Source organism: Parus major, chromosome 13 (genome assembly GCF_001522545.3).
Source record: "Parus major isolate Abel chromosome 13, Parus_major1.1, whole genome shotgun sequence".
Taxonomy (NCBI): domain Eukaryota; kingdom Metazoa; phylum Chordata; class Aves; order Passeriformes; family Paridae; genus Parus; species Parus major.
The window spans coordinates 3678912-3704074 of record NC_031782.1 but is presented as its reverse complement, the minus strand read 5'-3'; the positions used below and the strand labels follow the sequence as shown (position 1 = coordinate 3704074).

General features: G+C 45.6%; 2 protein-coding genes across 2 annotated transcripts; both read right to left on the bottom strand.

The window, feature by feature from the left end:
* Positions 1–3933: 3933 nt before the first annotated feature.
* On the bottom strand, positions 3934–6107 carry LOC107210598 (ovomucoid-like). Its single transcript, XM_015641543.3, has 4 exons — positions 5923–6107; positions 5096–5118; positions 4532–4656; positions 3934–4105 (listed from the first exon to the last, which is right to left on the bottom strand). Exons 1-4 carry the CDS (start codon positions 5975–5977, stop codon positions 4060–4062), a joined length of 249 nt encoding a protein of 82 aa, XP_015497029.1. The 5' UTR covers positions 5978–6107; the 3' UTR covers positions 3934–4059.
* Positions 6108–7679: 1572 nt separating this feature from the next.
* LOC107210858 (ovomucoid-like) lies at positions 7680–25144 on the bottom strand. Its single transcript, XM_015642218.2, has 11 exons — positions 25066–25144; positions 21208–21311; positions 20364–20509; positions 12925–13049; positions 11945–11964; positions 11030–11166; positions 10449–10506; positions 10039–10175; positions 9478–9538; positions 8377–8486; positions 7680–7879 (listed from the first exon to the last, which is right to left on the bottom strand). Exons 4-11 carry the CDS (start codon positions 12977–12979, stop codon positions 7834–7836), a joined length of 624 nt encoding a protein of 207 aa, XP_015497704.1. The 5' UTR covers positions 12980–13049; positions 20364–20509; positions 21208–21311; positions 25066–25144; the 3' UTR covers positions 7680–7833.
* Between the last annotated feature and the right edge of the window lie 19 nt (positions 25145–25163).

The following is a 25163-nucleotide window of genomic DNA, read 5'->3' as shown; positions in this document are numbered from 1 at the left end:
CAGAATCCATCTCCTCTTCAGCCTTGGGACCCCAACTCCCCCATAGCCACCTCCAGAAATGAGATCCCCATTAGCAGAAACTCTGCTGCTTCTCCTGTTGTGTTTGCTGCCAGGCTGAAGGCAGCAGGAGCTGTTGTGCCTGGCAGGTGTCTGCCAGGGAGCGGCATCGCTCTCATGTTGGGCCAACACCTGCCCTTTCATTAGTGAGATCCGCTGGGAGATCCTCTCTGCCCCACCTGATGCCCCTGAGGGTCTTTGTGGCCACCCAGGATTGCTCCAAAAGCATCTCTTCTCCTCCAGCAGCCCCTGCCACTTCCCAGGGCAGCAGGGGGGAAAAGAGAAACGAGGAAAGAGCCTTTGCTAGGGGGTCTGGGAGAAGGGATGGGAGACAAAGGGCAGTAGCCAGGGCAGGGCAGGAGAGCTGCTGGGACAGGCGTGACAAGGGATTGCACAAGGAGCCCCATTAATAGGAAACAGAGGGAATGGGGCAGCAGCAATCACAGGAAAGCAGATGGACTGAAAACAGGCATTAGGAGCAGTGAAAAACAACAGTTCCCATGCCAGTGAGCCTTGGGAAATGTCATACACCTGTTGCAAATGGGAGAGCAAAGTGAAGCCAGCTGCCCAAAGCCCTCTGGGATGTGTGTGGTGGTGTCAGACTTCTCTGTGGTGCCCAGTGACAGGACAACAAGCAGTGGCCATGAAATAAAACACAGCAAGTTCCACCTCAGCATGAGGAGAAACTTCTTTCCATTGAGAGTTGCAGAGCACTGGAACAGCTGCCCAGGGATGTCGTGGAGTGTCCCTGTCTGGGGTCATTTCAAACCCACTTGGCCATGTTCCTGTGTCACCTGCTCCAGGTGTCCCTGCTTTGGCAGGGGTTTGGACTGGGTGATCTCCAGAGATCACTTCCAACCCAAGTTATCCTGTGATTCTGAGGTTCAGAAACATCATGATGGAAGGCTCAGTAAAGTGACATTGGGATTATTTTAATATTTACACAGACACGAGATCCGTATAAAAGCTTAAATAAAACTCTTAAATGAAATGCTTCCTTCTATTTCAGACTTCTAGAGGGCAAAGATTCAGGAAGGTTTTGGCCACATGAATGGGATAAATGTTGGCCATCAAACAATGGGTCCTCTAGTATTAAAGTAAATTTCCAATAACTCTGGAAAATCTACCCAGTTTCTAATCCAGCAGTATTTTTTCCCATAGCAGTGATAATTTCTTGGGAAGCTTTTCCTCTGCTCCTGAGGCTTCCTACCTCAAGTCCATAGCCTACCACAACCTAAAAAAATCCTTCACTGATGCAAAACTTGCCATAGGCTTCATCTGGCTACAAAGAGCAGCAACGGGGGATTTTTTTATTATTATTAAATGAGAGGGTGGATGCGTGCACGCAGGATATGTTGTCGTGCCAGCAGCAGTGTCATTGTCCCTGCTGTCACGGGATTTTGGAGGACAAATGGGTTATTTCTCTGCAGTTCCCCAGGGATGAGGAACAACTGCAGGAGCTCCTGGCCAAGCTGCTGTTCCCAGACCTCTGCACACGGGGGCAGAGCTGGATCTTCTATGAGAACAAAAATTCAATTTACAGCCGGCTAAGCCCCTGCTCTAAGCCGCACTCACCTATTATTTCTCCTTGTAGTTCAGCTATCTGATTGCTGCCTGAATATCTCCAGTCTTTTAAGCATAGATGATATCGCAGGCCAGGGTGTCTGGAATAATCTGACTGTCTGGAAGCTGCATGCTAACAGCACAAAGCTGAGGATCCCAATCTCAGCTCTGCCTCACTGCAGTAGCTCTGACACAGCCAGCCCCAAAAACACCTGCAATTAATTGAATTTTCGAATATAATTTTATTTTGCTTCACATCAAAAAAGGATGTGGTAACAAACCATTTCTCTTGAATGAAGCCATAGAGAGAAACTGCATTAACAAAAAGGTCTAGACTGGCCTGAGGTATATTTTGGCCAGCAACAAGTAGAACAATGCACAAAAATAGAAGGAACAATATAAAATAGAATAGAACAAAATAAGTACATGCAATGTGTTAATCAGGTTGTGGGGTAATTGAATGGCATTTCTTGAATCCAAAACATCAGATAATGACATAAAGTGCTGAGGTACTGCTCAAAGAATTGTACCATAAAATACCTTGGCAGGCAGACAATGTTTCCTGCCTTGAATTTCCTGGAGGGAGAGTTAGATTAGTAATGGTGAGAGGATTTGTGCTGTTGTGGCAGGATTTTATTGAGAAGCAATAAAAAAAATTATTTCCAACGAGGTGCTCATAAAAGAGAATTCTCTTCCTCTCCATCCTAAGGAGCATCCAGGATCAGCTGCTGGGGCGGGAGGCCGGGGGTTCCACTGGGGTCCTGCTCTGCCCTCGGTCACTCCTGAGCAATCCTCACTCTGCATCACTGAGGATTTATCATTTCTGCTCACAGTTTCCCCTTAATTGCCTGCTGGATTTTCCTGTTTAGCAGGCATGCCCCTGCAAGAGGCCCTCTGAGCATCACGGGGATCTCCAGCACGATAGGGAGCTCTGCTCATCTCCAAGGCATCGTGGTTCCTGCGGGCCATCCTCATCCTCTCTGCTGCTGCCTAAGAAATAAAATAACTCCTGGAGCTGCTGCTCTCTTACCCTGACTCCCACGCTCAGCAGAGGGGGAGGAGAAGAAGACAATGTGCCCCACACCCCCAGCATTACCTCCCAGAGCCTCAATTTATCCTGGTCCCCAGAAATTGCATCTGACTCTGAAAAGCTTTCCCGCACACAGACCTCCCTCTCACAGGAGGGACGTGCCAGCCCCAGGAAGGGACTTGGCACTAAATGGTTGCAGAGAGTCATGTCTTTTGGAAATAAATTGTCTCCTTTTAGAGAGCTGCTCTCTGCAGTCTCTGGGAAGTGACACATTGTCACTTAAGATCATTAACTATTTGACTGTGAGACTGCTGCCTCTACAGCACGCGGCACTGGCAGCGCCTCGCTCTTAATGAATAATAAATTAACACCATGACTCTGAGCCCTTCCTTTCATCAGCCGAGATTTCCAGAGGCCGGAGAATCTCAAAGGATCCTCTACAAGCGACAGTCAACGTAATTACCTTCAACCAGGAGCTAAGTGATGGGTGAGGTGCCCAGCCGGGCTGCGGTGGCTGCCAGCATCCCCCGGACATCAGCTCTGTTAGCACTGCGTTTCTGCAATGCCCCTCAGCAATGAACCAACGTGGGCACACAGGGATCTGCCTGCCCAGAGAAAACACCCTGGCATCGCTCTGGGGAGCTAAGCAGATTGCAGAAGGCCTTCTCTCACCTAAAGCTGGTTTTTTCAACCCTGCATGCGAGGTGGAGGCGGCTCGGAATGTGACCTTCTCCACATATTCTCTAGTAGTGTAAGAAATTTGGGATAACCCTGGAAACTGAAACAGGGATGAGCAGCTCATTGTGCCAGCAAGACCCCTTCTGTGTGGCAGAAGAGTGCCAGAACACCCCAATTGCAGCAATCTCGGGGCTGTCTCTAATTTTGTTAACATTTAGGTTTTTCCAGCACCCCTTTGCTCTGCCAGGCTCCAAAGAGCGAGGCTGGGTGAGGTGCAGGTGTCTGCCAGCAGCACAGGGAGGGAGGCAGCTCCTCTCACCCAGGCACAGTCATTGTCTGACATCCCCTCAGAGCAGCAAATGGACAGGAGCACCAGGATGCATCTCCTGGTTTTCTTTAGGAAATCCAGATGGAGGTGGATGCCCACAAAAGCTGCCCATTGCCTTTGGGGTTGGGGTTGATATTTTTGCAGATCAGAACACCGTTCTCCCTCTCCCTGAAATTTGCCCATTAACTCCCACACCCCAGGGCTGCTGCTGTGCTATAACCATGCAACATTTTAGGTAAAACCAGAATGAGACAAAAGCAAGGCATAAATGCTTGGTCTTTTTTTTTTTATTAGCAGGGGTTTCAGGATTGATAAGAGGTTTTCAAGGGTCAGGTCAAGGGTTTAGGAAGTCATCTGCCATGGGGAACATCTCCAGCTTTCTCAGCTGAATCCTGTCGAGAACTTAACACGCATTAAGAGATCTCAAACCAAGATCTCCACGGCTTCTCCTGCAGAGAAAGAAATCGGCACCTCAGAGACAGAACATCCAGGCTTTTACTGTTGGTCTGTCCCTCTACACCACAGAGGGACTTCTGAGCTCTATTACACATATTTTCTTTTGTTATTGGCATATAAAGACAAGAAAAATTCTTAATTTAAAAAACCAAATAGTATGTAGGAAACAGGCTTCATTTGCTGAGATAAAGCTCTTTTGCAATGACTTAAGAGGAAAATGGAGAACACTATGTTCTCTTTATATCTGAAAGAAAGGAGTTCCCAGCAAACCCTCCCAATTAAAAAAGAAAACAATTCCCTTGCTGGTGAGAGAACAAACAAACAAAAGAACTTTACTTTTCCAGCCAGTCTCCACAACTGATTAGGCAGTTTAAGTTAATTCACCACTTAGTGGGTGAAGAGATTTGTTCTGTACGTACAGGTATGCATTGCAGAACACGCATTTGTTGGGGTACGTGACACCATCAGAGCCGCAGTGGGGCATATACTCCATGGAACACATATTCCTCAGAGTCCTCTGGTTCCTGCAGTAGATGGATGCAGCCTGTATTCCAAAAAAAAAAAAATAAAAAAAAATAGCTCTCAACCAAATCTGTGTGAGAAAAGTGATATTAGGAGCACCCACAGAGCCCTTGAGCTGCTCCCTTACTGCCCAGGAGCAGAAGCTGAGGAAAAGCCCAGGGACAGGGCAGGATGCAGTGGAGTGCTGCCTCCAGCCATGCAGAGCCTGTGTAACCACTGTAAATGATGCTGCAGTAACTTTTGACAACAACTTGGACATGAACTGAACACTGCCCTACTTGTTGAAACCATCACCGGATGAAAATGGCAATTTCACCCGATAATATCTGTGGCAAATATTGCTCAGGCAGCTGGGTGTCTCAGGATTTTGAAAGGCTCCATCATGATGTGATTAGTAAAGATTTATACAGAAACTGCTTTAAGGAAAGAAAAGATGGAGAATAGAAAAATCCATCCCTTACCTGCAGCGCATCAGTAGCTGGAACTAAAAAAAAAAAAAAAGAAAAAAATGAAATATGTTACAAATGCAATTCATGGATTCTGTTAAAATCTGAGAATGCACACCCTGAATACATATCTTCCAACTCCCTGTGTGTTAGCAAATTATTCTTAGACAAAAGGAATTTCAGGCAAAATGTTGTGCCATACTGTATGTTGATTCTGTAGCTTTTTTTTTTTAATGAGGGTTACAGTCAAAATGGAAAAAGGCATGTAAAATAAAAGAAGAGAAAGACATTTTCCATACTTCAAAGGATGGAGCAGGACATGAACTCAAAGCAAAGCAAATTATTGAGGTAAACAGGGACATAAAGCTGACAAGTACACAGAGGCTTATTCTTAAATAAGAATAGCATTTTGTGAAAGGCGAATTTATAAAGCTTCTGGAGCAGTTCAGGCTCTCAAACTGCACCTCGGTTCAGGATGACTGCAGGAAATGTTCACTTTCATTCAGTAAAATTATTTGTGTTCCTGCAACATTTCAGAGGTTAAATACTGGTTGTCTGAGTCTCCGGGTTGCACCACGTACATGTCACTTCTTTCATTATGCATAAACTAGCACTGAGAGTAGAGCTGTTCCCACAGTTGTTCTTACCCACTCAGTTCTGTTGCTAAAATATTACCCCATAAGTGATAGTCTCTGATGTCAAGTCTTTTCAACACTATCTTTCTAGGAGTAAATAAGTCCTTGCAGAATGGAGCTCTTTCCAGTCTGAGGATGTTTTTTTGTGGTTTTGAAGACAACCAGCTCTTACTCCAAGGCAGAGCAGGAGGCAGTGGAGCCACTCACCTGAGATGCAGAACAGGGCCAGAGAGAGCAGCAGCAGCAGCCCTGTGGTCTTCATGGTGGCTGGATGAGCTGTGAGCAGCAGAGCTTGGCTTTTGCTCAGGAAACACAGCCTGGATTCTGTCCTCAGGTGGCAACCACGCTTATATGTACGCCTGCAGCACTGGGGGGTGTGTGTGTGTTTGTGCACGTTCATATTTGCCTTATCCACCCTTATCCTGCAGCAACATTTCCAGCCTTTTGTCTCAGTGGCAATCTCCACAGAGGTAAGCCGTGCTGTAAGCCAAGAATTGATGTTTCTTCATCAACGGGAGTCACGAGAAGTTTAGAGGTGTGAGATACACCCTCTGAATCGTTACTTTAAGTGAAATATGTGACAGGTTCCTTCTGAAGGACCACAGAAAACTCCTGCAGGCAAAAGAGCGACTGTACAAACTGCTGACAGATTTTCTCTGTGTTCACCTATCAGTGCCCTTTTTTTGGTGCTTTTTCATAAGAAAAACATTGAATTAAATGCTTCCACAGCAGAAAGGCTCTCCTTTTATTTTTGTGCTTCACCCAAGTAAAACATCACTAAGTTATAGTGAAAGCAGGAAAACAGTGAACCGGGAAAGCAAGCAAGAGGGCGTCCCAGACATTGAAAGAAGTCCTGGGAAATGACAAGGGATGGAGAAACTTTTATGGGATTATGAAAAAAAAATAAAATTTACAATTGTTATTTCCCCTAAAAGCCATTAGCTTTGCAGTAATAGACTTTTAGTATGATGATGACAGAATGATTTGAGATCCTAGCATGGATCCTAGAAAAGTTGAGCCCAATCTGGAAATCACTGCTTCATCCATCTGCCCATCTCTATATAAATCCTTTGTTTTACCACCAGAGCATTGCTTTCTGGGACAACCTCCATCAAGGAGAACAAGCTCCCCTCTCCCTTTAATTCCCTGAAGAAATGCATGTGGGAGATATTACATTTTAGAAGGGATAAACCCAATTTATTTATGCCTCTCTTGTGTGGATCAAAAATGAAAAAAAACCCAAACCCAATTCAATACTCAAACAGAAGACAAAGGCAAAATAAATTTCATGCACAATACGCCAATGACAGGTCACACTCTCAAGAAACAGAAGGATACTTTGTCCTTGGATTTTGAAACACTGGTGAAATACTCCTTGGGCTGGAAAAGAGCATTGTGTAATTGTAGACTGAGAGAAGACAAGTAGGTAGGAGTAGGCACCACACCTAGGAAGGCATTCATCTTCAAACAGTTGAAGGGATGAAAAGGACAACTCCAAGATGAGAAAAATCTGGTAATAAGTCAGTTGGAGGACTTAGACAAATAGACAGGGACAATGCACATGCCTGAGAAATGTGGGCTTTGCCAGCAGAGTGCCCTTGAGAGAGCAACACTTCAGGTGAGGGCAGAGCAGGGATGAGCCCTAGGCAGTGACACCAAGGTGTGACAGTTTTGCTGACAAGGAAAATGCACCAGGAATACCTCAGGAAGGACCCTCCTGTGCCACCAGTGCAGCCCTTTGCAGTGACAAACATCTCAAGGGTCACTCATGCAGTGGCACTGTCATTTATGTGCCAAGACACACAGCTCTGGGGTTTGAGCATCTGTATTTAATTTTCTGCCTTTTATGAGAGGGAGGGAAGCAAGACATTGCTCTTGTTCTATCCCAGAGCTTTGAGCACGTAACCTATTCTGCCTGGTATCATCATTCAGCAAATCAAGAAAATGTTTCCTGAGACAACAGATGAAAGGAGACAGGGAAATGTTGCTGATTTAGTTTATTGAGGAAGAAAATCAGGAGTGAGCTGAGTTCCCCAGAGGGTGAGATGAACTGAGGTGAGATCTTCAGCTGGGATTTGCCAGTGGGGATCCTGTGGTGAATTCTCTCGGCACTGATACTCAGCATTTTCCAAAATGGCTTAAAGTGATAGTCCCATTGCTGTCCCTGAAAGCAAGGAGAGGAAAGAATGAATTAAACACAGAGCCCTGCCTGCTATAATCTGTCTTTCTGATGGCTCCTAGAGATGGTGTCAAACGGGATCCTGCCCCAGAGCCAAGGCACTTGCAGACTCAAAATCCCATTTGCTATTTGATTATTAAGAGATGAGCGAAACAATTTAACCCATTTTTAAGACTGAAAATATCTGTGGGGAAACTACAGTGGAATTTCAAAAGGAAAGGAATTTCATTTCCTTTGCAACATGCAAGAAAAATTCCATTAAAGTTAAATGGTCTTCGAACCATTCACACTAACAAAGCAGCCGCAGCTTTTTTTATGCTCTAATGAAAAAAGTAAATGAATGCTTGACACGGTGGCTGGCATTCCCTCTTGCCCCAAATCCCTAATCAACAGTCCCCAGCAAACATAAAAGCAGTAACTGTGCAAACTCGTGCCCACAGGAGGCAACTGATAACACAAATGTCCCTCATGTTTTTACGTACACGACTGCGTTGCAGAAGTTACACTTATTGTTGTATGTTGTGTTGTCAGAGCCACAGACAGGCATGTAGTCAAGTGAGCAGACAGGTTTGGGGTATTCCCTGCAGTCAACCTGCAAAAAAATAAATAAAAATTAAAGAGTCTGATGTAAAGGAGTCACTAGCACAAGGACCCTGAGCTAGAGCTGCAGCGCTAACGATACCAATCTTACCGAAAGTAATTAACTTCCTTGCACATCTGATATAAACTGAGGTGTCAGTTTCTCCTATGCCAGGAGAATTTAATATTATAAAAATAGATCATAATTTCCTGTTGGAAGAGATGTATATCATAACCTGGTCATGGCATTTCCAAGCAGCAGCAGCTCACTCGGTGAAGGTGCCGTGCTCTGTGTTCCCAAGCTGGCCAGGAAATTAAATGGAAAAACACTGGTGTCTGGAGAAATGGAGTGCTGATCCTCTATAAAGGTCCCTTATCCCTCCTGGAGTCTTTAAACTGGAAGATCAGCACATAGCTGGATACTGCAAAGTGGGATTCTGTTTCCTGCAGCAATGGGTGCTGCACTTGCTGAGGAGTGTTGTAGGGCTAAGAATGTGTCTGGGTGCAGGAGGAGGCTGAGGAGGAGCAGAAACCTGTCAAGGCTTGCTGACTGCACAGAAATCACATCTAGCTGAGGTTCTCCACCTGAAAACAGCTGGAGATTGGAAGGGCAGAAGTCACTCCTCTCTACATTCTGTACTCTCAGTCTGCCCTACATCCTGCTCACAGCTCCTGCCAGCAGCAGGCTCTGCACCAAGTCACCATGAGCAAGATGGACCATTGGTCTGACCCCAAAAGCTATTCTCTGTTCTTATTCACAGTTCTGGCCTGGTGGATTATTTCTACTACTCTTTTACTCATTCCTTCCCGAGCAGTCACCTGCTCCTTTCCTGGCATTCACATGAATGACGTTTATTACATGTAGAGAAAGCAAAACCTCTCCCATTCTGCAGCACAGCAGCTCTTTCACTTCTGCAGGACTCTGCTGGTCTGGGGGCTGCTGCAGACACTGGCAGTGCAGCAGCAGGCCCAAAACCCAGCCCCTGATCACCCAATTCACTTACTGTGACAATTTCCTTCTTACATTCACCGTCATTCTTCTTGCCAACACTGCTTCCAGCCTCTCTGGGAAGGGAAGAGACCTGCATTAGGGAGCTCTACAAGCAACCTGTTCTGCTGAACCCCCTCACCCAGGAATGCTGAGCAGCCTCAGGCACAGGATGGGATACAGGAGACATCCAGCTAAGGTTGTGTCCATGTGGCTCCAGGACCAGCTCAGGTGGTGCCTGCCAGAGAGCTGGGTTACAGCAAGGTGTGAGGGTGGCTGAGGAGACAGGCTGTGTGACAATGTCAGTGCCCCCTAGGTTAGCTGCTGTCCTCTGCAAGGCAGCATCTGCCACACAGACCCTTTTAACTTAGTTAAGAGAAGCATCCTGTCCTGTGTGAGAGCCCCAGCCAGCCCTCTTCTTCTCTGTCTAGACCAAGGGCACAGCCTTCCTTCTAATCACAGAGGAAAAGGTTTAGTCAGGAGGAAAAGAGGAGGGTCAAGGCCCAAGCCCCTCACAGAAAAGGCCTTGGAGCAGTTCCAGGAGCACTCACACCTGGCCCCTGTGCTCAGTACTCACAGGTTGCGGGCACAGAGCAGGCACTCGTTGTCGTAGGTGACCCAGTCGGTGCCGCAGACGGGGCTGGCGTCTTTGCTACACAGCAGCGCCACTTTGCCCTCCTCACTGGTTGTGTTGGGGTACCTGCTGCAATCCACCTGGTGAGGGAACAAACAAAGCCCTGCTGAGGGCCTTGCTTACAGCACACAAGCAGATCTGCTGAGTGTGTCTGCCTGGCCACACGGGACAGCACCACAGCGGGAGAACAGCTTTTGTGGGAGTCACCGTGATGACAGTTCACTTGGAGGTGACCGGTGCAAGATTCTGACAGCTCATCTGTACTCTTGTTTAGGGTTTGAATTATTTCAATAAGCACTTTTGGCCACTCAGAAGCAGGACACACCCCTTGTTCTGCCCCTGGTTTTACTTACAGGAGCATCTTCCTTGCATTCTCCATCGTGGTCTTTGCTGACATTGGTTCCATATTCTCTGCAGAGGGAAAGATAAATGTTAGGAAGTTCAGGGGAGGTATCTTGCTACTTCCTAGGTTCTAGAATTAATACGAGGGAAAACTGATTCTTTTTCAGTCAGGTTTTTTTTATATCTATATTTGAGAAGGTAATTCCACCCTCCCTAACCAGCTGAATAGCTGGAAGGGATGTAAAACCCTGGGAAGCTTTAGGACCATTTTGGGCAGCTCTGAGCAGAGCATCCTTTTGCTGTGATGAGATGTGCTCTTAGAGCCGTCACCTGGCTGCTCCTTGAGACAGAGAGGAAAAAACCTGAATAAATTACACAAGCAAAAGAAAGACACGGTGACTAAAGCTCTGCCTGAGCGCTGTGCTGTGATACCCAAGCTCATTTTGAAGGAATTGACACAGGTGATGTGTGACAGAGCACTGATTGTTGAGCAGTGGTGCTGCCAGGAGCTGTGAGCTGTGCTGCCTGAGGTCCCCAGGCTGTCCCCAGGCTGTCCCCACGCTGTCCCCACGCTGTCCCCAGCAGTACATACACGTTGTAGGCACAGAGCAGGCACTCGTGGCTGTAGGTGACGCCGTCGGAACCGCAGATGGGGCTGACGGCGTCGCTGCAGACCGGCACCTCCTTGCCCTCATCGTTTGTGGTGTTGGGGTATGTACTGCAGTCCACCTGCCAGAACAATCACAGCAGCAGGCTGAGAATACCCACAACTCTCGTTTTGTGTGGGACACTGACCAGGTACAACCAGTTCTCACTGTCACAGCACAAACTTCTGCTGTGGGTCCATCACAGCACCCATTCACTGGTGAATCCTTCCTGCAGAGATGTCCCCACAGAGCAGCAGAAGAGGAGGAGGGAAGAGCTATAACCATGCAGCCCCTTGGACAGGATAAACCAGTGGTGCTCCCTCATGCTCACTTGAGATGATTTTATAAAGGCTCTCCATTGGTCCCTTGTTCTTCTATTCTTGTGGTCCCTCCACTGCACTTCTGTGTCTACTTTTTCTTTCTTGATACACTGATCATGTGTTTTTCAGAGGACCAAGACTAATGACCTGTGAGGAAGCTGGACCAGCTCAGAGTATTTTAGTCTCTCAGCAGGTTGCCCTCAGGTAGGCTCTGATACCAATCTATTGCTTCAGTTTAGAACCAGCTATTTATTTCCATCTTAAAGCTTAGACCAGTCTAAAGTTGCTGAAAAAATAATTAATCCAAAAACTTTGTATCATTACTACTAAAACATTATTAACATACAGCATAGATGTACAGCCAAGGGCAGCATAATTTAATGTTTTACACTGTAGAATCTGATTACAATCACCCAAGTGTCACAACTAGGTGAAAAACAGCTGAGCACCTACAGGCTGGAGGTTTTTCCTATTCCTTTGGTTATGTCTTTACCAGGCCACATACTTGAGAAAAGTGACAGAAAGAAATCTTCCACTTACCTCAATCCCAAAGGCAGTATCTGGAAAAGAAAAGAGAGGCAGAAAGTATAAACCAAAGCCAATATGATAAGACCTCAATTAAAGTTGGAAATATGGATATAAAATTCCTGTGCGCAGAACCAAGCTGAATGATTTCCACTGATTGTTTTTTTAACTAAATAAACTATGTGTGATTTTCCTTCTCTATGTTGATAAGTATAATAGCATTGCTTACTGCTGGCTGTGATGAAACACCTTTTTGAATAGTTTTGTTCTTTTTGTTTTGTTCTGAGATATGTAGACTTATTAATTGAAAACAGAAGAGCTTTTCCTTCCTTATCTTTTTACATATCCGTTTTGACCCTTAAAGCTATGCTGTTACATATCTGAAAATACACCTGAATCAACACCGACAAATGCAAATAGTCACCTACAGGATAAGCAAATACCTACAGCATCTGTTGTCAGAAATATGCATTTGAAAGAAGGCCAGTGTGAAAAAAAAAGTCTTTGGCTTTGTAATTTCATCGGTTGTGAATATGCAGTGAGAACATCAGAGTCTGGCTTGTTGTCATCTCTTCTTGTTCCATTAGCAGAAAGAGCATTGCAGGAAATTTGCCAGGGTCTTGCACAGAACTTGCTTGTGCCATTACAATATTTTCCTTACTAGTTACTGGAGGTCTGACCCCCTTCTTATGGCCTTATTTCAAGTATTCATCCATTTGCTGTAATTGTAGAAGTCTAAGCAGGGTAATGGTGTGAGAACATCAGTGTACAAAGTGTAAGAGCACGAGCTGCCAGCACAGAGTTCCATTTGCTGTTACCTGTATTTATGAGAATCAGCTACAGCAGCCATTGAGGACTGCCCTGAAATACTCCTGCAACCTGCACGATGCCAACCGAGGCAGCAGAGCCCTCTGAAGGAGATTTTTCTCCCTTTGAATCCTCTGTTGTACCCTTTTAAAGACAGCCAGGGCTCACACAGCAGGGGGGTCACTCACCTGGGGCGCAGCAAAGCGCGAAGGAGAAGAGCACCAAAATCCCTGCCGTGGTCATGGTGGAGGTGTCTGGAGTCTGCAGGCTGCCTGCTCCCACTCTGCTCACGAGATGCTCCCTCCTGGGCTGGCTGCAAATATATACAAATGCAATGTCTAAACTGTTCAACTGTAACATAAAACAACCTGCAGAATCTGTCACCAGCACAATGAGGCCGGTAATATTTATGGAGGTCTTGACTTTTCTGGTAATGGTCTGTGTCTGCTAGGCAATTGATTTTGGCTGGACACCTGGTTAATAGATCAAGACAAGCATCACAAGTTCTGAGTGGTCAAAAGCAAGCAAACAGCCTTTTGGATAAAAGAAACCTCTTTGGGATTCTAGTGGAAATGTAAAGAGCACAAAATATTGAGGGGAGTAAAGAGCAGGCCCCTAATTTGTCTCTTGCAGAGCAACATCTCCCAGCAGGGAGCAGCTTAGGCAGGATGCAGTATCACCCTGTCTGCAGACCAGGCTGAGTCTCTGCTTTCCTTTCTGGTTCTGGGTTTTTCTCCCCAGATTCCCAGATAATCATCTCTAGGTACAAACACAGGTCAGGTGTGGCTTTGCCATCAGCAGCATCAGCTAAGCTTTGTCAGGCAAGTCTGGCAGGACTGTGCCTAACCTGAGAGTCCAAAGGTATTTAGCACCAGTTTGAGTAAAGCCAAGGCTTCTTGACAGTTTCACTGCCTGGGTACAGAAGTTCTCAGTAGAAGACTTGAAAGCAGGTTAAAAATCTGTCAAATGCCACTAAAAATGTCACTTGAACCTTAGCAACAGGGAGCACTTATTTACAGACCCAGTCCCAGTTAAACACACGGATTCAGAATGTTCCGCCAAGCCATCTGAAGAACAAAAGAGGCTGAAGGTTTGGGAACCTATTTACATTGCACTAGCTATGCCTGAAAGTACAGTAGGTCCTTTCTTCTTGCAGATATTTTAGAAAATGATACTTAAAATACAGAATCTGTCCCCATTTCCCTGTCTGTCTTGCACCACCAGCCTTTGTGTCATCTCCAAATTGCTCCTGCCTAGGAGCAGGTCTGCACCTCTGCTGTTTCAGTAGCTGTAATTTTGCAGGAGTGGGCTCTGCCTGTAACCTGCTCCTCATCCTATTCACAGGTTCAAACTGGCAAGGATACTTGGGTTTTTCTGGGGGGTCATGGGACCTAAGCATTGTGTTCAAGATAGACTTCAGAACCATGGGAGGTGCAGAGCCAAAAATGCTTTACAGGTTCTGCCTTTAAGGAACAAGGCATTGCTCATTGGACAAATGAAATTAATCTGAAATCATTGAAATTCACCACAAGCAAATGTGGTGTTGTCTGATCCACCACAGTAGTCTAAAGGGTATATCTTGATCTTTAAATGGATATATTGTACAGTGCATGGAATCTCCTCTCCTGGCATGCCCAGAAGGCCACAGCATGGCTGTGTGGATATGCAGGTCACATTTTTACCTCCAAGAGATGAGATTCTTCACAGGGAGAAGCATCAAAATAATTATGCTGCTGTGATTGTTTCTATAAATTACAGGGAGCATGCATGAATATTTCAGACAGATTTGGCACATCTTCAGGATATATTGCCCTGATGTGTCTTGTGAACAGCATCTCTGGAAGCCAAGCACTTTTCCCTGAGTTTGTGCAGGAGTTACTGAAGCTGCTCCTTACATGTCACAGTTGCTGCTTTCACCTGTTCAGGCTCTGCAGAGTTGGAGGGGGCTGCATCTTTCTGGGTTAAACATGGACTTTGCCACTGCCTCCTCCAGCCAAGACCTCTCCAAACAATCCTCACCAGCCTTCACAGCCCCAACCTTGCAGCTTTTGACAGGTTTCCTCCTGCCTGGTGCCTGCATGCTGCTCCCTGCCCTGGACAGTGCTGTCCTTTGGGCAAGACCAGCCTCTCCTGATGAGTGGAGAACACCTTCCTGCCAAAGTCTGGCACATGTTACACCAGAGAAAAATTTTCCACTTCAGCTGCTGGTTTCTACAGCACTAGATCTTGCCCTGGCCCCGGGCAACTCAGATTTTCTCTGACTACCACAATGCCTGTATGATGTGCAGCAGATCCTTTCCTTCTCTCTCACCTACAGACACTCCATGGAGACTCAAGTCTGCAACAATTAAATGTTGACTGGGGAACACCTGAGCCACTCAGGTACTCCCTAGGCAAGCCACTAAAGTGACACCCAGCAATCCCCAGGTTTCAGACACTTGCACAGCCTGCAGCCATTCAGCATCCACAGCCTCCCCACCCTGGGTTACAGCTCCAGATTATCCCACCTCTGATAACAGTGTGGAAAAATCCCACAGCTGGCTAAAGTCATGATGCAGGACAGATCTCTCAGTCCTTTGCTACTCCTGGAAGAACAGTTAGAAAGAGGATTTGGTCTGCAATCCTGCCACTGATCTGCTGTAATCCCCTTCATTATGGTCTTCTAATCCTTAAAGTCAGATGCAGCATATGGCTAATGACCATTTGGCTAAAGGAAAATCCTCTGTGTGCAGCAGCCAGCACGAGGGCAGAGATCCTACAAGAGAGCTGGAGATGGACTTTGGACAAGAGTGATAGGAGAAGGGGGAATGAAAAGGCTTTAAGCAGAAAGAGAGTAGGTTTAGATTAAGGAGAAATTCTTTAGTGGGAGGCCCTGGCACAGGGTGCCCAGAGAAGCTGTGGCTGCCCCATCCCTGGAAGTGTCCAAGGCCAGGCTGGATGGGGATTGCAGCAGCCTGGGACAGTGGAAGGTGTCCCTGCCTACAGCAGAGGGGTTGGAACAAAATGATCTTTATGGTCTCTTCCAATCCAAAAAATTTCTATGATTCTGTAATCTGCAGGTAAGCAAAGGCAGTGCCACACCTCAGGGTGCTGCCTGTTATGGTCCTGAGCACCATAAGGTCTTTTTGCTGACACCAGGGCAGGATTTGGCCATTATAGATCATCCCCTCTGACTTACTCATGTAATTTCTTGCTTTACATTTCCCATTACAGGTTTTTTTCGGTATCGATTTCATACTCTCTGAAAGAATCAAAACTGAGGTTGGAGAATTTTCTTAGCGGATATGCAAACTCTGAGCATAAATCACACATTGATAAATTAATAGAAAATCATTTAATACACTTTTCTAAACACTTCTGGGGTCTGCCACATTATTTAATTAACAAATAACTGCTGTAAAAGTGGGAAATACTGATTAGTTGTAGCTCTTTCATGAAAATGCCTCTAATTACTGAAAAATGCCTGGTTAATACAATTCAGGCTGCAGTTTTCATCTTTGGCTTTTCTTTCACAGTGTGGCCAATAACTATTTGTACTGAGCCACATGCCTGGAGAAACCAAGCCAGCACAAATGGCAGCTCTGCCTCTTACCCGGTGCTCGAAGGGCTCGTTTGAACTGAGCAATAAAGCAAACAAAGTCACTGATATGATTAAAACATCTCACTATCAAAACATATCCATGTGCTCGTGAACTTATTAAATAGAACTTGATCCAGGTAGTGCTGGTGGATGTTTTCTTGAACCAACAAGACCATGTGCAGAACTTTGTACCCTGCAGCTGAAGGCTAACATGGTTTCACATTACTGATGCAATGAATTATATGTAGTTGGCCCCACAACAAGGGCAAATGTTGACATGTGGGAATGAGTCCAGCAGAGGCAGGCAGGTTGCCCAGGGACAGGGGCACAGGGCATTCCAGGAAAGCTGGAGGAGCTGGGCTTCTTCATCCTGGAGGGTAAATGGCTACTGGGTCCACATTGCTGTCTGCAGCTCCCTGTGGGGTTAGAGATAAGGCAGTGCCAGAGTCTTCTCTAAGCTGTATGGCAAAAGGATTAAATTCTGAATGAATGTGAGGAATTATTCCTTGTCATGAGGATGATCAAGCACAGAAAGCAGAGAGGCCATGCATCTCCTTCCTCAGTGCTGCTGAGAACCCCACTGAGAAAGAAAGGCCTTGGGTACCCTGACCTGCTTTTGACTTTAGCCTTGCTTTGATCCAGGTTTGAGCCAGAGACCTCTGGAGAGTTCTTACAACTTGAATTATTTTATTTATATTGTACTTATATAATTCCCTCTCTTACAGATAGTAGTTATTAATAAAAAAAACCCCATACTATTTCTCTATGACCCAGGAGAATCTTCTGAGAATTTTCCCACAGCCTTTACCAAAGGGTCACAGGTAAGCTCTACAAAGAGCTCCCAGAATGTTTTTGCAGGGGGTGACCAGTAACATGTACAACAGAAAGAGTGGACTGTAATCATTGTTAAAACAAAACCACATCAAATTTTAGGACATTATTTAAAACCATTCAAATTTTAGGATATTATTTAAAACCATTCAAATTTTAGGATATTATTTAAAACCATTCAAATTTTAGGATATTATTTAAAACCATTCAAATTTTAGGATATTATTAGCTCTCAATGATTTCAAAGTCTCCTCTCTTCTGCATGAGCCCAGCACTTTGCCACCACAACCCCTCTCCAGAGGAGATCAGCATTTGAATTTCCAGAAAAGTTATCTGCACCACAGAAAATCAGCTGCCAGAATATCATCCACTTTCCTGCTGTGCTGGAGCCCGGACCAGACGTGGGTCTCAGCTCTGAGGACACATCTCCATCTCCCTTGCCTCCTCAGCTCGTGCTGTGCTCCAGCTCTGAGAAGTTTCTGGATGATGAGGATGTCAGGTCAGGGCTCCTTTGCAGAAGGCAGGAGTTACTCATGGGGAAGCAGAAAAATGCTACAATGAACATTAGAAAAAGGAGGCAGCAACCAACACAATTTGGCTGGACATTGACCCTGGTTATTGCTCTTTGAAGTGAACGCACTGCAGGGAAGGTGGGCTGGAGGTAACACAGAGGTATTAACCTGCAGCTGATCAGAGGAACAGGAAATCATTGGTTTAATCAGTTTCCCTAACACTTCAGTGATCTCAGCTCTGCATCACTGAGCACTCATCTCATCTTTGCCACAGCCCAAGCAGGAACAAGGAGGAGATGGCTGCAGGGAAGTGGCAGCTGACCTGGGACTGACACCATTCATGGCAGGACAAACCAAATCAGACAACTTCACTGCTAGGGCTGGGAAAGTCTCCTTCAGGAGAAAATCTCCCACAGGTGGAAAAAAATAATAATAAAATTCAATAGATTCTTTTCTGCAATGAGGCATTATTTATAGCTCAATGCACAGTTAAAATAGAACGAATAAGCATGTTCAGCTATGAAAGCAAATTGCTTTGAGGTTATATAAACCAGGGGAATAGTTGAAGACATTTTCAAGCTACCAGCCATGCAGCAGCACACACATCACCAGAATAGCACACAGCAGGGGAAATGTGGCCGTGTCCCTCAGATTTCAGACTGAAATCCCTGACCCACCCAGGAGCATCACTGCCAAGAGAGGCTGGGAGGCAGAAGCAAGGTATTTTAACTGACTGACAGGCAGGGCTGGGAAAAGTGATCTGGGGTGGTTGGGATGAGCACTTGCTGCACGTTGAGCAGCAGAGAGGAAAGTGAAGGCCTCAAGGAAGATGGTTTGATCCCTGGACAGCTGCATTGCAGAGTTTGTTTACAGAGGGATAACCATCCCGGATGTGACTGCAGCACAAAATCTGTGGCCAGGCTGGCTGGGGAGCCAGGTTATTGTCTCACATGAAGCACAGGGATCATCTCTTCACAGTGAGCTGCCAAGTCTCATTAATTTATCATGGGGCCATGCCTTCAGTGCTCACTCCCCTCAGCTCTGTTTTGTAAGATTGACAGATATGTCTATAGATCACAAAGTGTTCTTGACAAGAGGGTAATTAACCTTCAATGTTTACATCTCCTTCCTCCTGGTAAGTAACATACAATTTGGGGATTTGGGCAGGTCTGGCAGTGAGTTACAGTTTCCTTTCATGCTCTTGGTCAGAGTCCAGAAGGAGTGACTCTTCTAAGCTCCACAAGGAGCAGGTGACCAAGGGAAAATCTCCCTGGGTAAAGGGCCAAAAACCTTGGACTCTGAGCTTTTGGGCCATCACCAGATCTGCAATCATCCAGGACTGTAACTCCACAGCCCTTTGGGTCCAGGTCTGGGATTTGCTCCATGCAAGCTCAGAACAGGGTGAGCTGAGGCTCTGCCCAGCTCAGGGAAACCAGGGGTGAAGAAATTTATACACAGACAGTGACATGTAGCAGAGGAATTGTTCTAAAGGGGGCTTAAGTTAGAGAAACATTCCAAGGGCATGTCCCCCTGCACAAATCCCATATGGGAGGAAGCAACCAGGAGTGCCACTGTTACCTGCAGGCATCACCCTGCCCCAAGAAAAATCAGGGGATCAGATCCCCATGCAAATCTTCTTTTCCATGTGAAACCACAGGATGAGGTGATGCAGAACAGAAGCAAGCAGAGTACCAAATAAAAACATGCTCCCAGGTCTCACCTCATCAACCAACAAACCAGCAAAAGTGCATACAAGGAACAATGTTTGGGAAAGACAAGTGAAGGTGCTTGCTTTCCTGTGTGGGAATAAAACCAGGAACCCCTGGGATATGGGATGAATGAAGCTTTGGTTTTTAAGAATGATCCTGTAAGTAAAGCAGCAACAAGAGAGAGGTGCAATAGGCTAAGAATGAAAATTCACTGCTCTTCCTGGTGGGAACAGCAGGGAGGAGAGGGTGAGAGGCAGGATAGATCATGGTGCTATAGCTTGAACACTTGGCTGGGAGAGGCTGAACTCGATGGAAAGGATTTCTACAGCTGAAGGACTATTAGCATCATAACTACTGAACACATCTTCATTATTAACATCAAAAGAAAGGGAAACAATTTAATTTATTCTGCAGAGCTGAGCTTTAATGAGACCACTGGCTGATTCTTTGCATCTGGATATGGGTGAAGCACAGTTGCTGCTGACAGAAAGGAACGTGATACCAAATTACAGGATTTTACCATTTTACAGTAAAACTGAGGTAGACAGCAGGAATTCTACCCTCTCTGAACTATTGCTGTAGCAAAGTAACCCAGGTATTTGCTTAGTAAGTTATATATGCATGACAAGTGCTCTATCATACTTGATCATCGGGCCCCTACCTCCCCTGGTTTGGGCACTGCCCCATTTGCAATCTGACAAAACATTCTTTTCTCAGGAGAACTGAATGCACTGATCTCTGCAAAGGCTTTGTGTGCCTTCCTTTCTGGTCTTGAAACGGGTTATTCTGCACTTTCCTGCTGCTGTCAGTGGAGGTTGTTTGTGAATGCATCCATAGCAAAGAAATATTTCTCCTACTTGTCTCATGTTTTGCATCATTTTGCCATCCTTCCCTTCCTACTTTGGAATGCAGCCTGTGGAGAATAGCAATATTAGAAAGCTTGTGTTAAATCACTGCCAAATAAAATGTCAACAGAAGGTATATGCATCACTTACATCCAATCCTGCGCTGCCTGCTCAGCATCCGGCTGACTCTGTTTGGGATGCTGCCACAGAGAGCAATGGGAGCTCAGGCTGCTTCTTCATTTGCCTTCCTTCTTAGTCACTGGGATGGCTCCTGGGCCCTGAGTGCCCCAGGTTCTCTGAGGAAGGGAAAGTCTGCCATCAGAGACTCACTATGACCATTTTCCCAAAAGGATGCGAGTGCTGGGAATGTACATAAAACTCTGCAAGTGAAGGAGAGTTCATCTGAGTTAACCACCAACAATGAAGTGGTTTTACTGTCTCTGACTATTATAAACCTATCAGTCAACAAACCTCTGCCATCTGAATGTGCTGCATCATTTGAATTTCCACTCTGGATACTTTCTTCAGCTATTTTCTTTTCTCTGCTTAATCGTCATGATTTACCCCCAAGCACAAACAGCAAGTGGAGAGGGAGAAAAGGAGGATAAATTGGAAAAGCACAGGGAGAGGCCAGGGGCTAGGGAACTGTCACTCAGAAAGCATGTTCTTTCCATCGGAATGACACTTTATAGGCACAGATCCCACATTCACTGGTGTAAGTGGAACCATCTGTGCCACAGATCTGCTCCAGCACTTGGTCAGGGGGCCCTGACCATCCTCAGCAATGGCCCTGGGGCACGGGCTGCAGCCCAGCTTTAAAGGGAACGGCGAGAAAGAGCTCAAAGCAACGCATCCAAACATTCCTTGTCCTTCAGGGGGCTTGAACAAAATTAATGTTTTACTTCTATGCATGAAAAACAGGCAGGAAGCAGCACGCTGGATGAGCACCCATTCTTTGCAGTTTCATGTTATGTTTAAAATCATGGGGCCTCACCTCAGCTGGTGAAAATCTGGAAACCCCTCCTGGGCTGTGTGGATGTCTGCCAGCTGGAGACAGCTCCTTCCACTGCTGCTCTCTGCTTTCTGCCTCTCTACTCGCTGATCCGCGGAGAGCACGCAAGCACAGCCCAGGGCATGGCAAAGAATCAAATAAAACTGTATCAAACATTAAATTACAACAAGAGAATGAACATGTCTGAGTGAGAACATATTGATGGATGAAATGGGTGCAGACCAGGGTTATATATTTCTTTAAACACAGAGGTCCAAGGAAATTTTTTTAAGTTCCCAAACTATTTTCCTTGCCAATCCTCAGTTAAATAGGATGATGCAATTGATACAATGAGTTTGAATAATTATTTCTGGGTTTCTTTTTTTATTTTTTTTTTTGAGGAACATATGGTTATAAAAATGCTTTAAAAATAATTTAAATATTCTTCTGAAATGAATATTTAAAAATCAGTGGGATGAGCCTTGTCACTCTCTAGCATCCCTCAAGAGAGTGACAGAGTGTCTGAGCCCATCCACATGCCTCACTAACAAATGCAGCATATGAAAAAATAGCTAAACCAAGGCAAATTATCAGCAGACATAATTTTGAAAGGCACAGATTTTTAGATAATGGGTTTGAATGAAGTTTAGGTACAGCCACGCTCAAGGAAAAGTTGTGGGGTTGTTTTTTTTTTTTCAAGCTGCAGATGTGTGAGTGCTGATAAAAGGTTTAAAAAAATCCCAGCTCAGTATGAAAAGACTAAGTATTGTTTTCTACATTCCACTTATCAATCAAAATTTAAATGATTCGCCTCATTCTTCCCCCTCTTTGTGTTGCAAGAAAAATGACTGTAGACTCAGAAAACATTGATAACGCTATAAAGATAAGTCAGACAAACAAGGATAGAGAGACGACATTTATATTTTTAAAACATTGCCTCTGTGATATGTCCTGGTACATTTACAGGTCACAAATCCTGAGGCTGGATCGTCATCAGTGTGAAACACGTCAAAGTTGGTCCAGCCTTGGCAGCTCCATCCCTGCTCCCAGAGCCGAGGGCTGCGGCTGCCAGGCGGTGTCTGGAGTGGCACCAGCTGCAGTTCAGCACTACATTTGAGATACCTCATGCTGCAGCCATAGCAGGCACTGCAAAGTCGTTTTTTTCCTTCACTTCATCCTTGACTGAGGATATAAGGCCACTTCTGTTCACGGCAAGAGTGCATAAATAAGAGTTCACCAGCGCAGGGCTAAGTCCGTGTTTGCATCTGATCCTTTCAGTGCCTCTTTCCAGGTTAAAAACCAAGCTCTCCCTGCATGACTGTGGAATGGTTTTTGAGACAAACCTGACTATTTTGAAGCTGCTCAGGCAGCTCAAGGTGAGTAAGAAAGCCCCAGGGCTCTGCAGCATCATGCACCTGAGCAGGGATGGAGCAGCAGGCTGAGCAGCACTAAAGCATCTGTCACCCACACAGAGATGGCTGCTGTTTGCAGCTTGGCAAGCACTGAGCTCCTAATGTGTCTGGGGACTTCTCAGCTGGGGAGGATGGACCAGATGCCCTCCAGTGCTCCCTTCCATCTTTAACTATTCTGTCACCTCTTGCTGTTTCCCACCACAGTAGCATCCATCCACCCATCCATCTCTCCAGCCATCCCTCTGCCTGTGCCCAAGCAAACACCCAGCTCCATCTGCTGTGCCTTGAAACCACCTCTCAAGTCTCAGTGACACTTGAAGCCTGGTATTGTTCTACCTCTCTGCTTAGCCACAAAAATTCAATGTTCCCACTTGAATGTCCTTGTCCTTGACTGATCGTTGCCTCCTCATCATAGAATTGTGTAGGTTGGAAAAGACCCTTAAGATCATCAAGTCCAAACATTACCATTGCCAAGGCCACCACTGAACCATGTCCTGAAGCATCACATCTATACATATTTTAAATCTCTCTAGGGTCAGTGACTCAACCACTCCTCTTCCAGTGCTTGACAACCCTTTCCATGAATAAATTTTTCCTAACATCTGATCTAAAGCTCCCCTGATGCAACTTGAGGCCATTTCCAATACAAAGCAGAAAGAAATCATCTAAGTAACACACATTCAGTAAGTAACCGTGGAACAGCTGAAAAACAACTCCAAGGCACAGAAAACCACCCTGCCCTATTTTTATAGCTATATTGCTTCATAAAACACCCCCTGAGCCCGGGAGATATTTAAACTCCAATATCAGTCTTTTCCCATTTCCTGGCCCACTTTTAGTGATTTATTGCATTATGTACTTTTACAAGAAACCTACTGGTGAATCCTGCATGGAAGCCTCTGTGCTCTAACCCCTTTGGCTGCTGCCTTGGATGGCTCTGACTGGATCTCAGCTTTGTGCCTACTTGAATTCTTGTTTGCCTTTGGTGTCACCAGACAATGAGATCCACAGAGGAGGCTTTGGCTGTGCCAAGATAGTGCCATCGAGTTGGCTCCTGACAGCTTCACTGCAAAGGCTTACAAAAGCCAGCAGTCAGAGCACAGTCCAAGTGAAAGGCTGCCAAAGTCCACAAGAAAAAAACATTATTCAGGTCTTATCCCTGAGGATAACCAAGTAACACTTAAACAAGAGTAAAACAGCATGTTCTGCAAAAACACCTGAGCAGAAAATGGCAAAAAGGTTATATAAACCAAAAGAACGTTTACTTTAGGACACAGACCCAAGAAAAGTACAATAAGCCATTGTTAGTTACAAATCACCCTGAAAATGGACACTAATGGCACAGAGGTACTGTGGCCTCATTCCCTGGTACAATACCCCCAATACCTCCAAGTCAGGAACATTTGCCTTCAGCCTATTCTTCTAGCCTGACAATTCAAAGGGTGACTTTCCAAACTGATCCAAATAATTGTGTTATTCTCTGCTGAACTACAATGGGACATTGAATCAGGGAGGCACTAACTGTAGTCCAGAAGAATCCCTGAAATATTAGGCTTGCAATAGCTTTGCTGACCTCGTGTGGAGGCAGTGGCACAGCCAACAGATGAAGGGCAGCCCCAAGGTCCCCCTGCCTCCCTGCCATGCACACTGACCACCAAAATGACAATAATTATATCACCAGGTCCTGAGCAGCTTGGCCTCAAAAAAGTAGGAAAATTACTATCAGGCAGATTTTTTTTTTTTCTTAGAACTTTTAAAATATTTGGTTAAAACTAGTCACAAGTGAACCTCAGCATCTTTTTGCTTCCTGAATTTCTTTAGAAAGCAGCTCAGTGGTGCACCAGGGCTGTCCCCCACCTCAGGGGTGATCACTGTCCACCAGTCCTGGAGATACTCTGTTGTACAAATAAATCAAGATATTTCATGAGTGAACACTTCTGCTGTCTGTGGCCCTGAATGGAGCTCAGGATTCCCCTCCTGTAGATTACATCCTTCAACTGCTTTTGACATTGTGGACAGAGGCTGGGATCCTCTTTCCTGGCAGCAGCTGCTGTCTCTGCCTTGGGACAAGCTCCACAGGCAATGGAAATGAGGACAGGGCACCTCTTGACCAGAGAGCCAATTTTCCTTTCTAACCTCAGCAAAAAAGTGCTCTCCTTGAGAGCAAATCACCACCTGCATCCTTGGCATTTCCCCACAGAGGAGGTGGAACATGCTCTGGAGGTAAATGTCTCCTTGCACTGACTGCAAAGAGGGAATCTGTGGTCAGGTCATACAGACATATCATGGTTTGATAAGATTAACACTGACAAGAAGACTGAGGAGTAAGGAAAGGATGGAGAGCTCCAAGGGGCCCTCATCAGAGCAGGGATGGCACTGGCACATGGCCAGAAAATTTGATCCACATTAGTTGGTAGTGGAGAACATCAATAGGAAAATAGATACCCACCACTCGAAGTGCCATGACAGGACAGAGATGTGGCACTGAGACAGAGGAATGTTGCCAAGTCAGTTTATTGAACAAGTGTTTCAGGAGCTAAGGAAACA

Excerpts from the sequence above, each read along its gene's own strand:
- LOC107210858 (XM_015642218.2), bottom strand. The coding sequence starts at position 12,979 with ATGACCACGGCAGGGATTTTGGTGCTCTTCTCCTTCGCGCTTTGCTGC. Across the intron at positions 10,176-10,448 it reads AATGCAAGGAAGATGCTCCT|GTGGATTGCAGCAGGTACCC; the intron begins GTAAGTAAAACC and ends TTCCCTCACCAG. Across the intron at positions 9,539-10,038 it reads CTGCTCTGTGCCCGCAACCT|AGAGGCTGGAAGCAGTGTTG; the intron begins GTGAGTACTGAG and ends TTCCCTTCCCAG.
- LOC107210598 (XM_015641543.3), bottom strand. The coding sequence starts at position 5,977 with ATGAAGACCACAGGGCTGCTGCTGCTGCTCTCTCTGGCCCTGTTCTGC. Across the intron at positions 4,657-5,095 it reads CAGCTACTGATGCGCTGCAG|GCTGCATCCATCTACTGCAG; the intron begins GTAAGGGATGGA and ends TTTGGAATACAG. Across the intron at positions 4,106-4,531 it reads GTGTTCTGCAATGCATACCT|GAGAAGCCGTGGAGATCTTG; the intron begins GTACGTACAGAA and ends CTTTCTCTGCAG.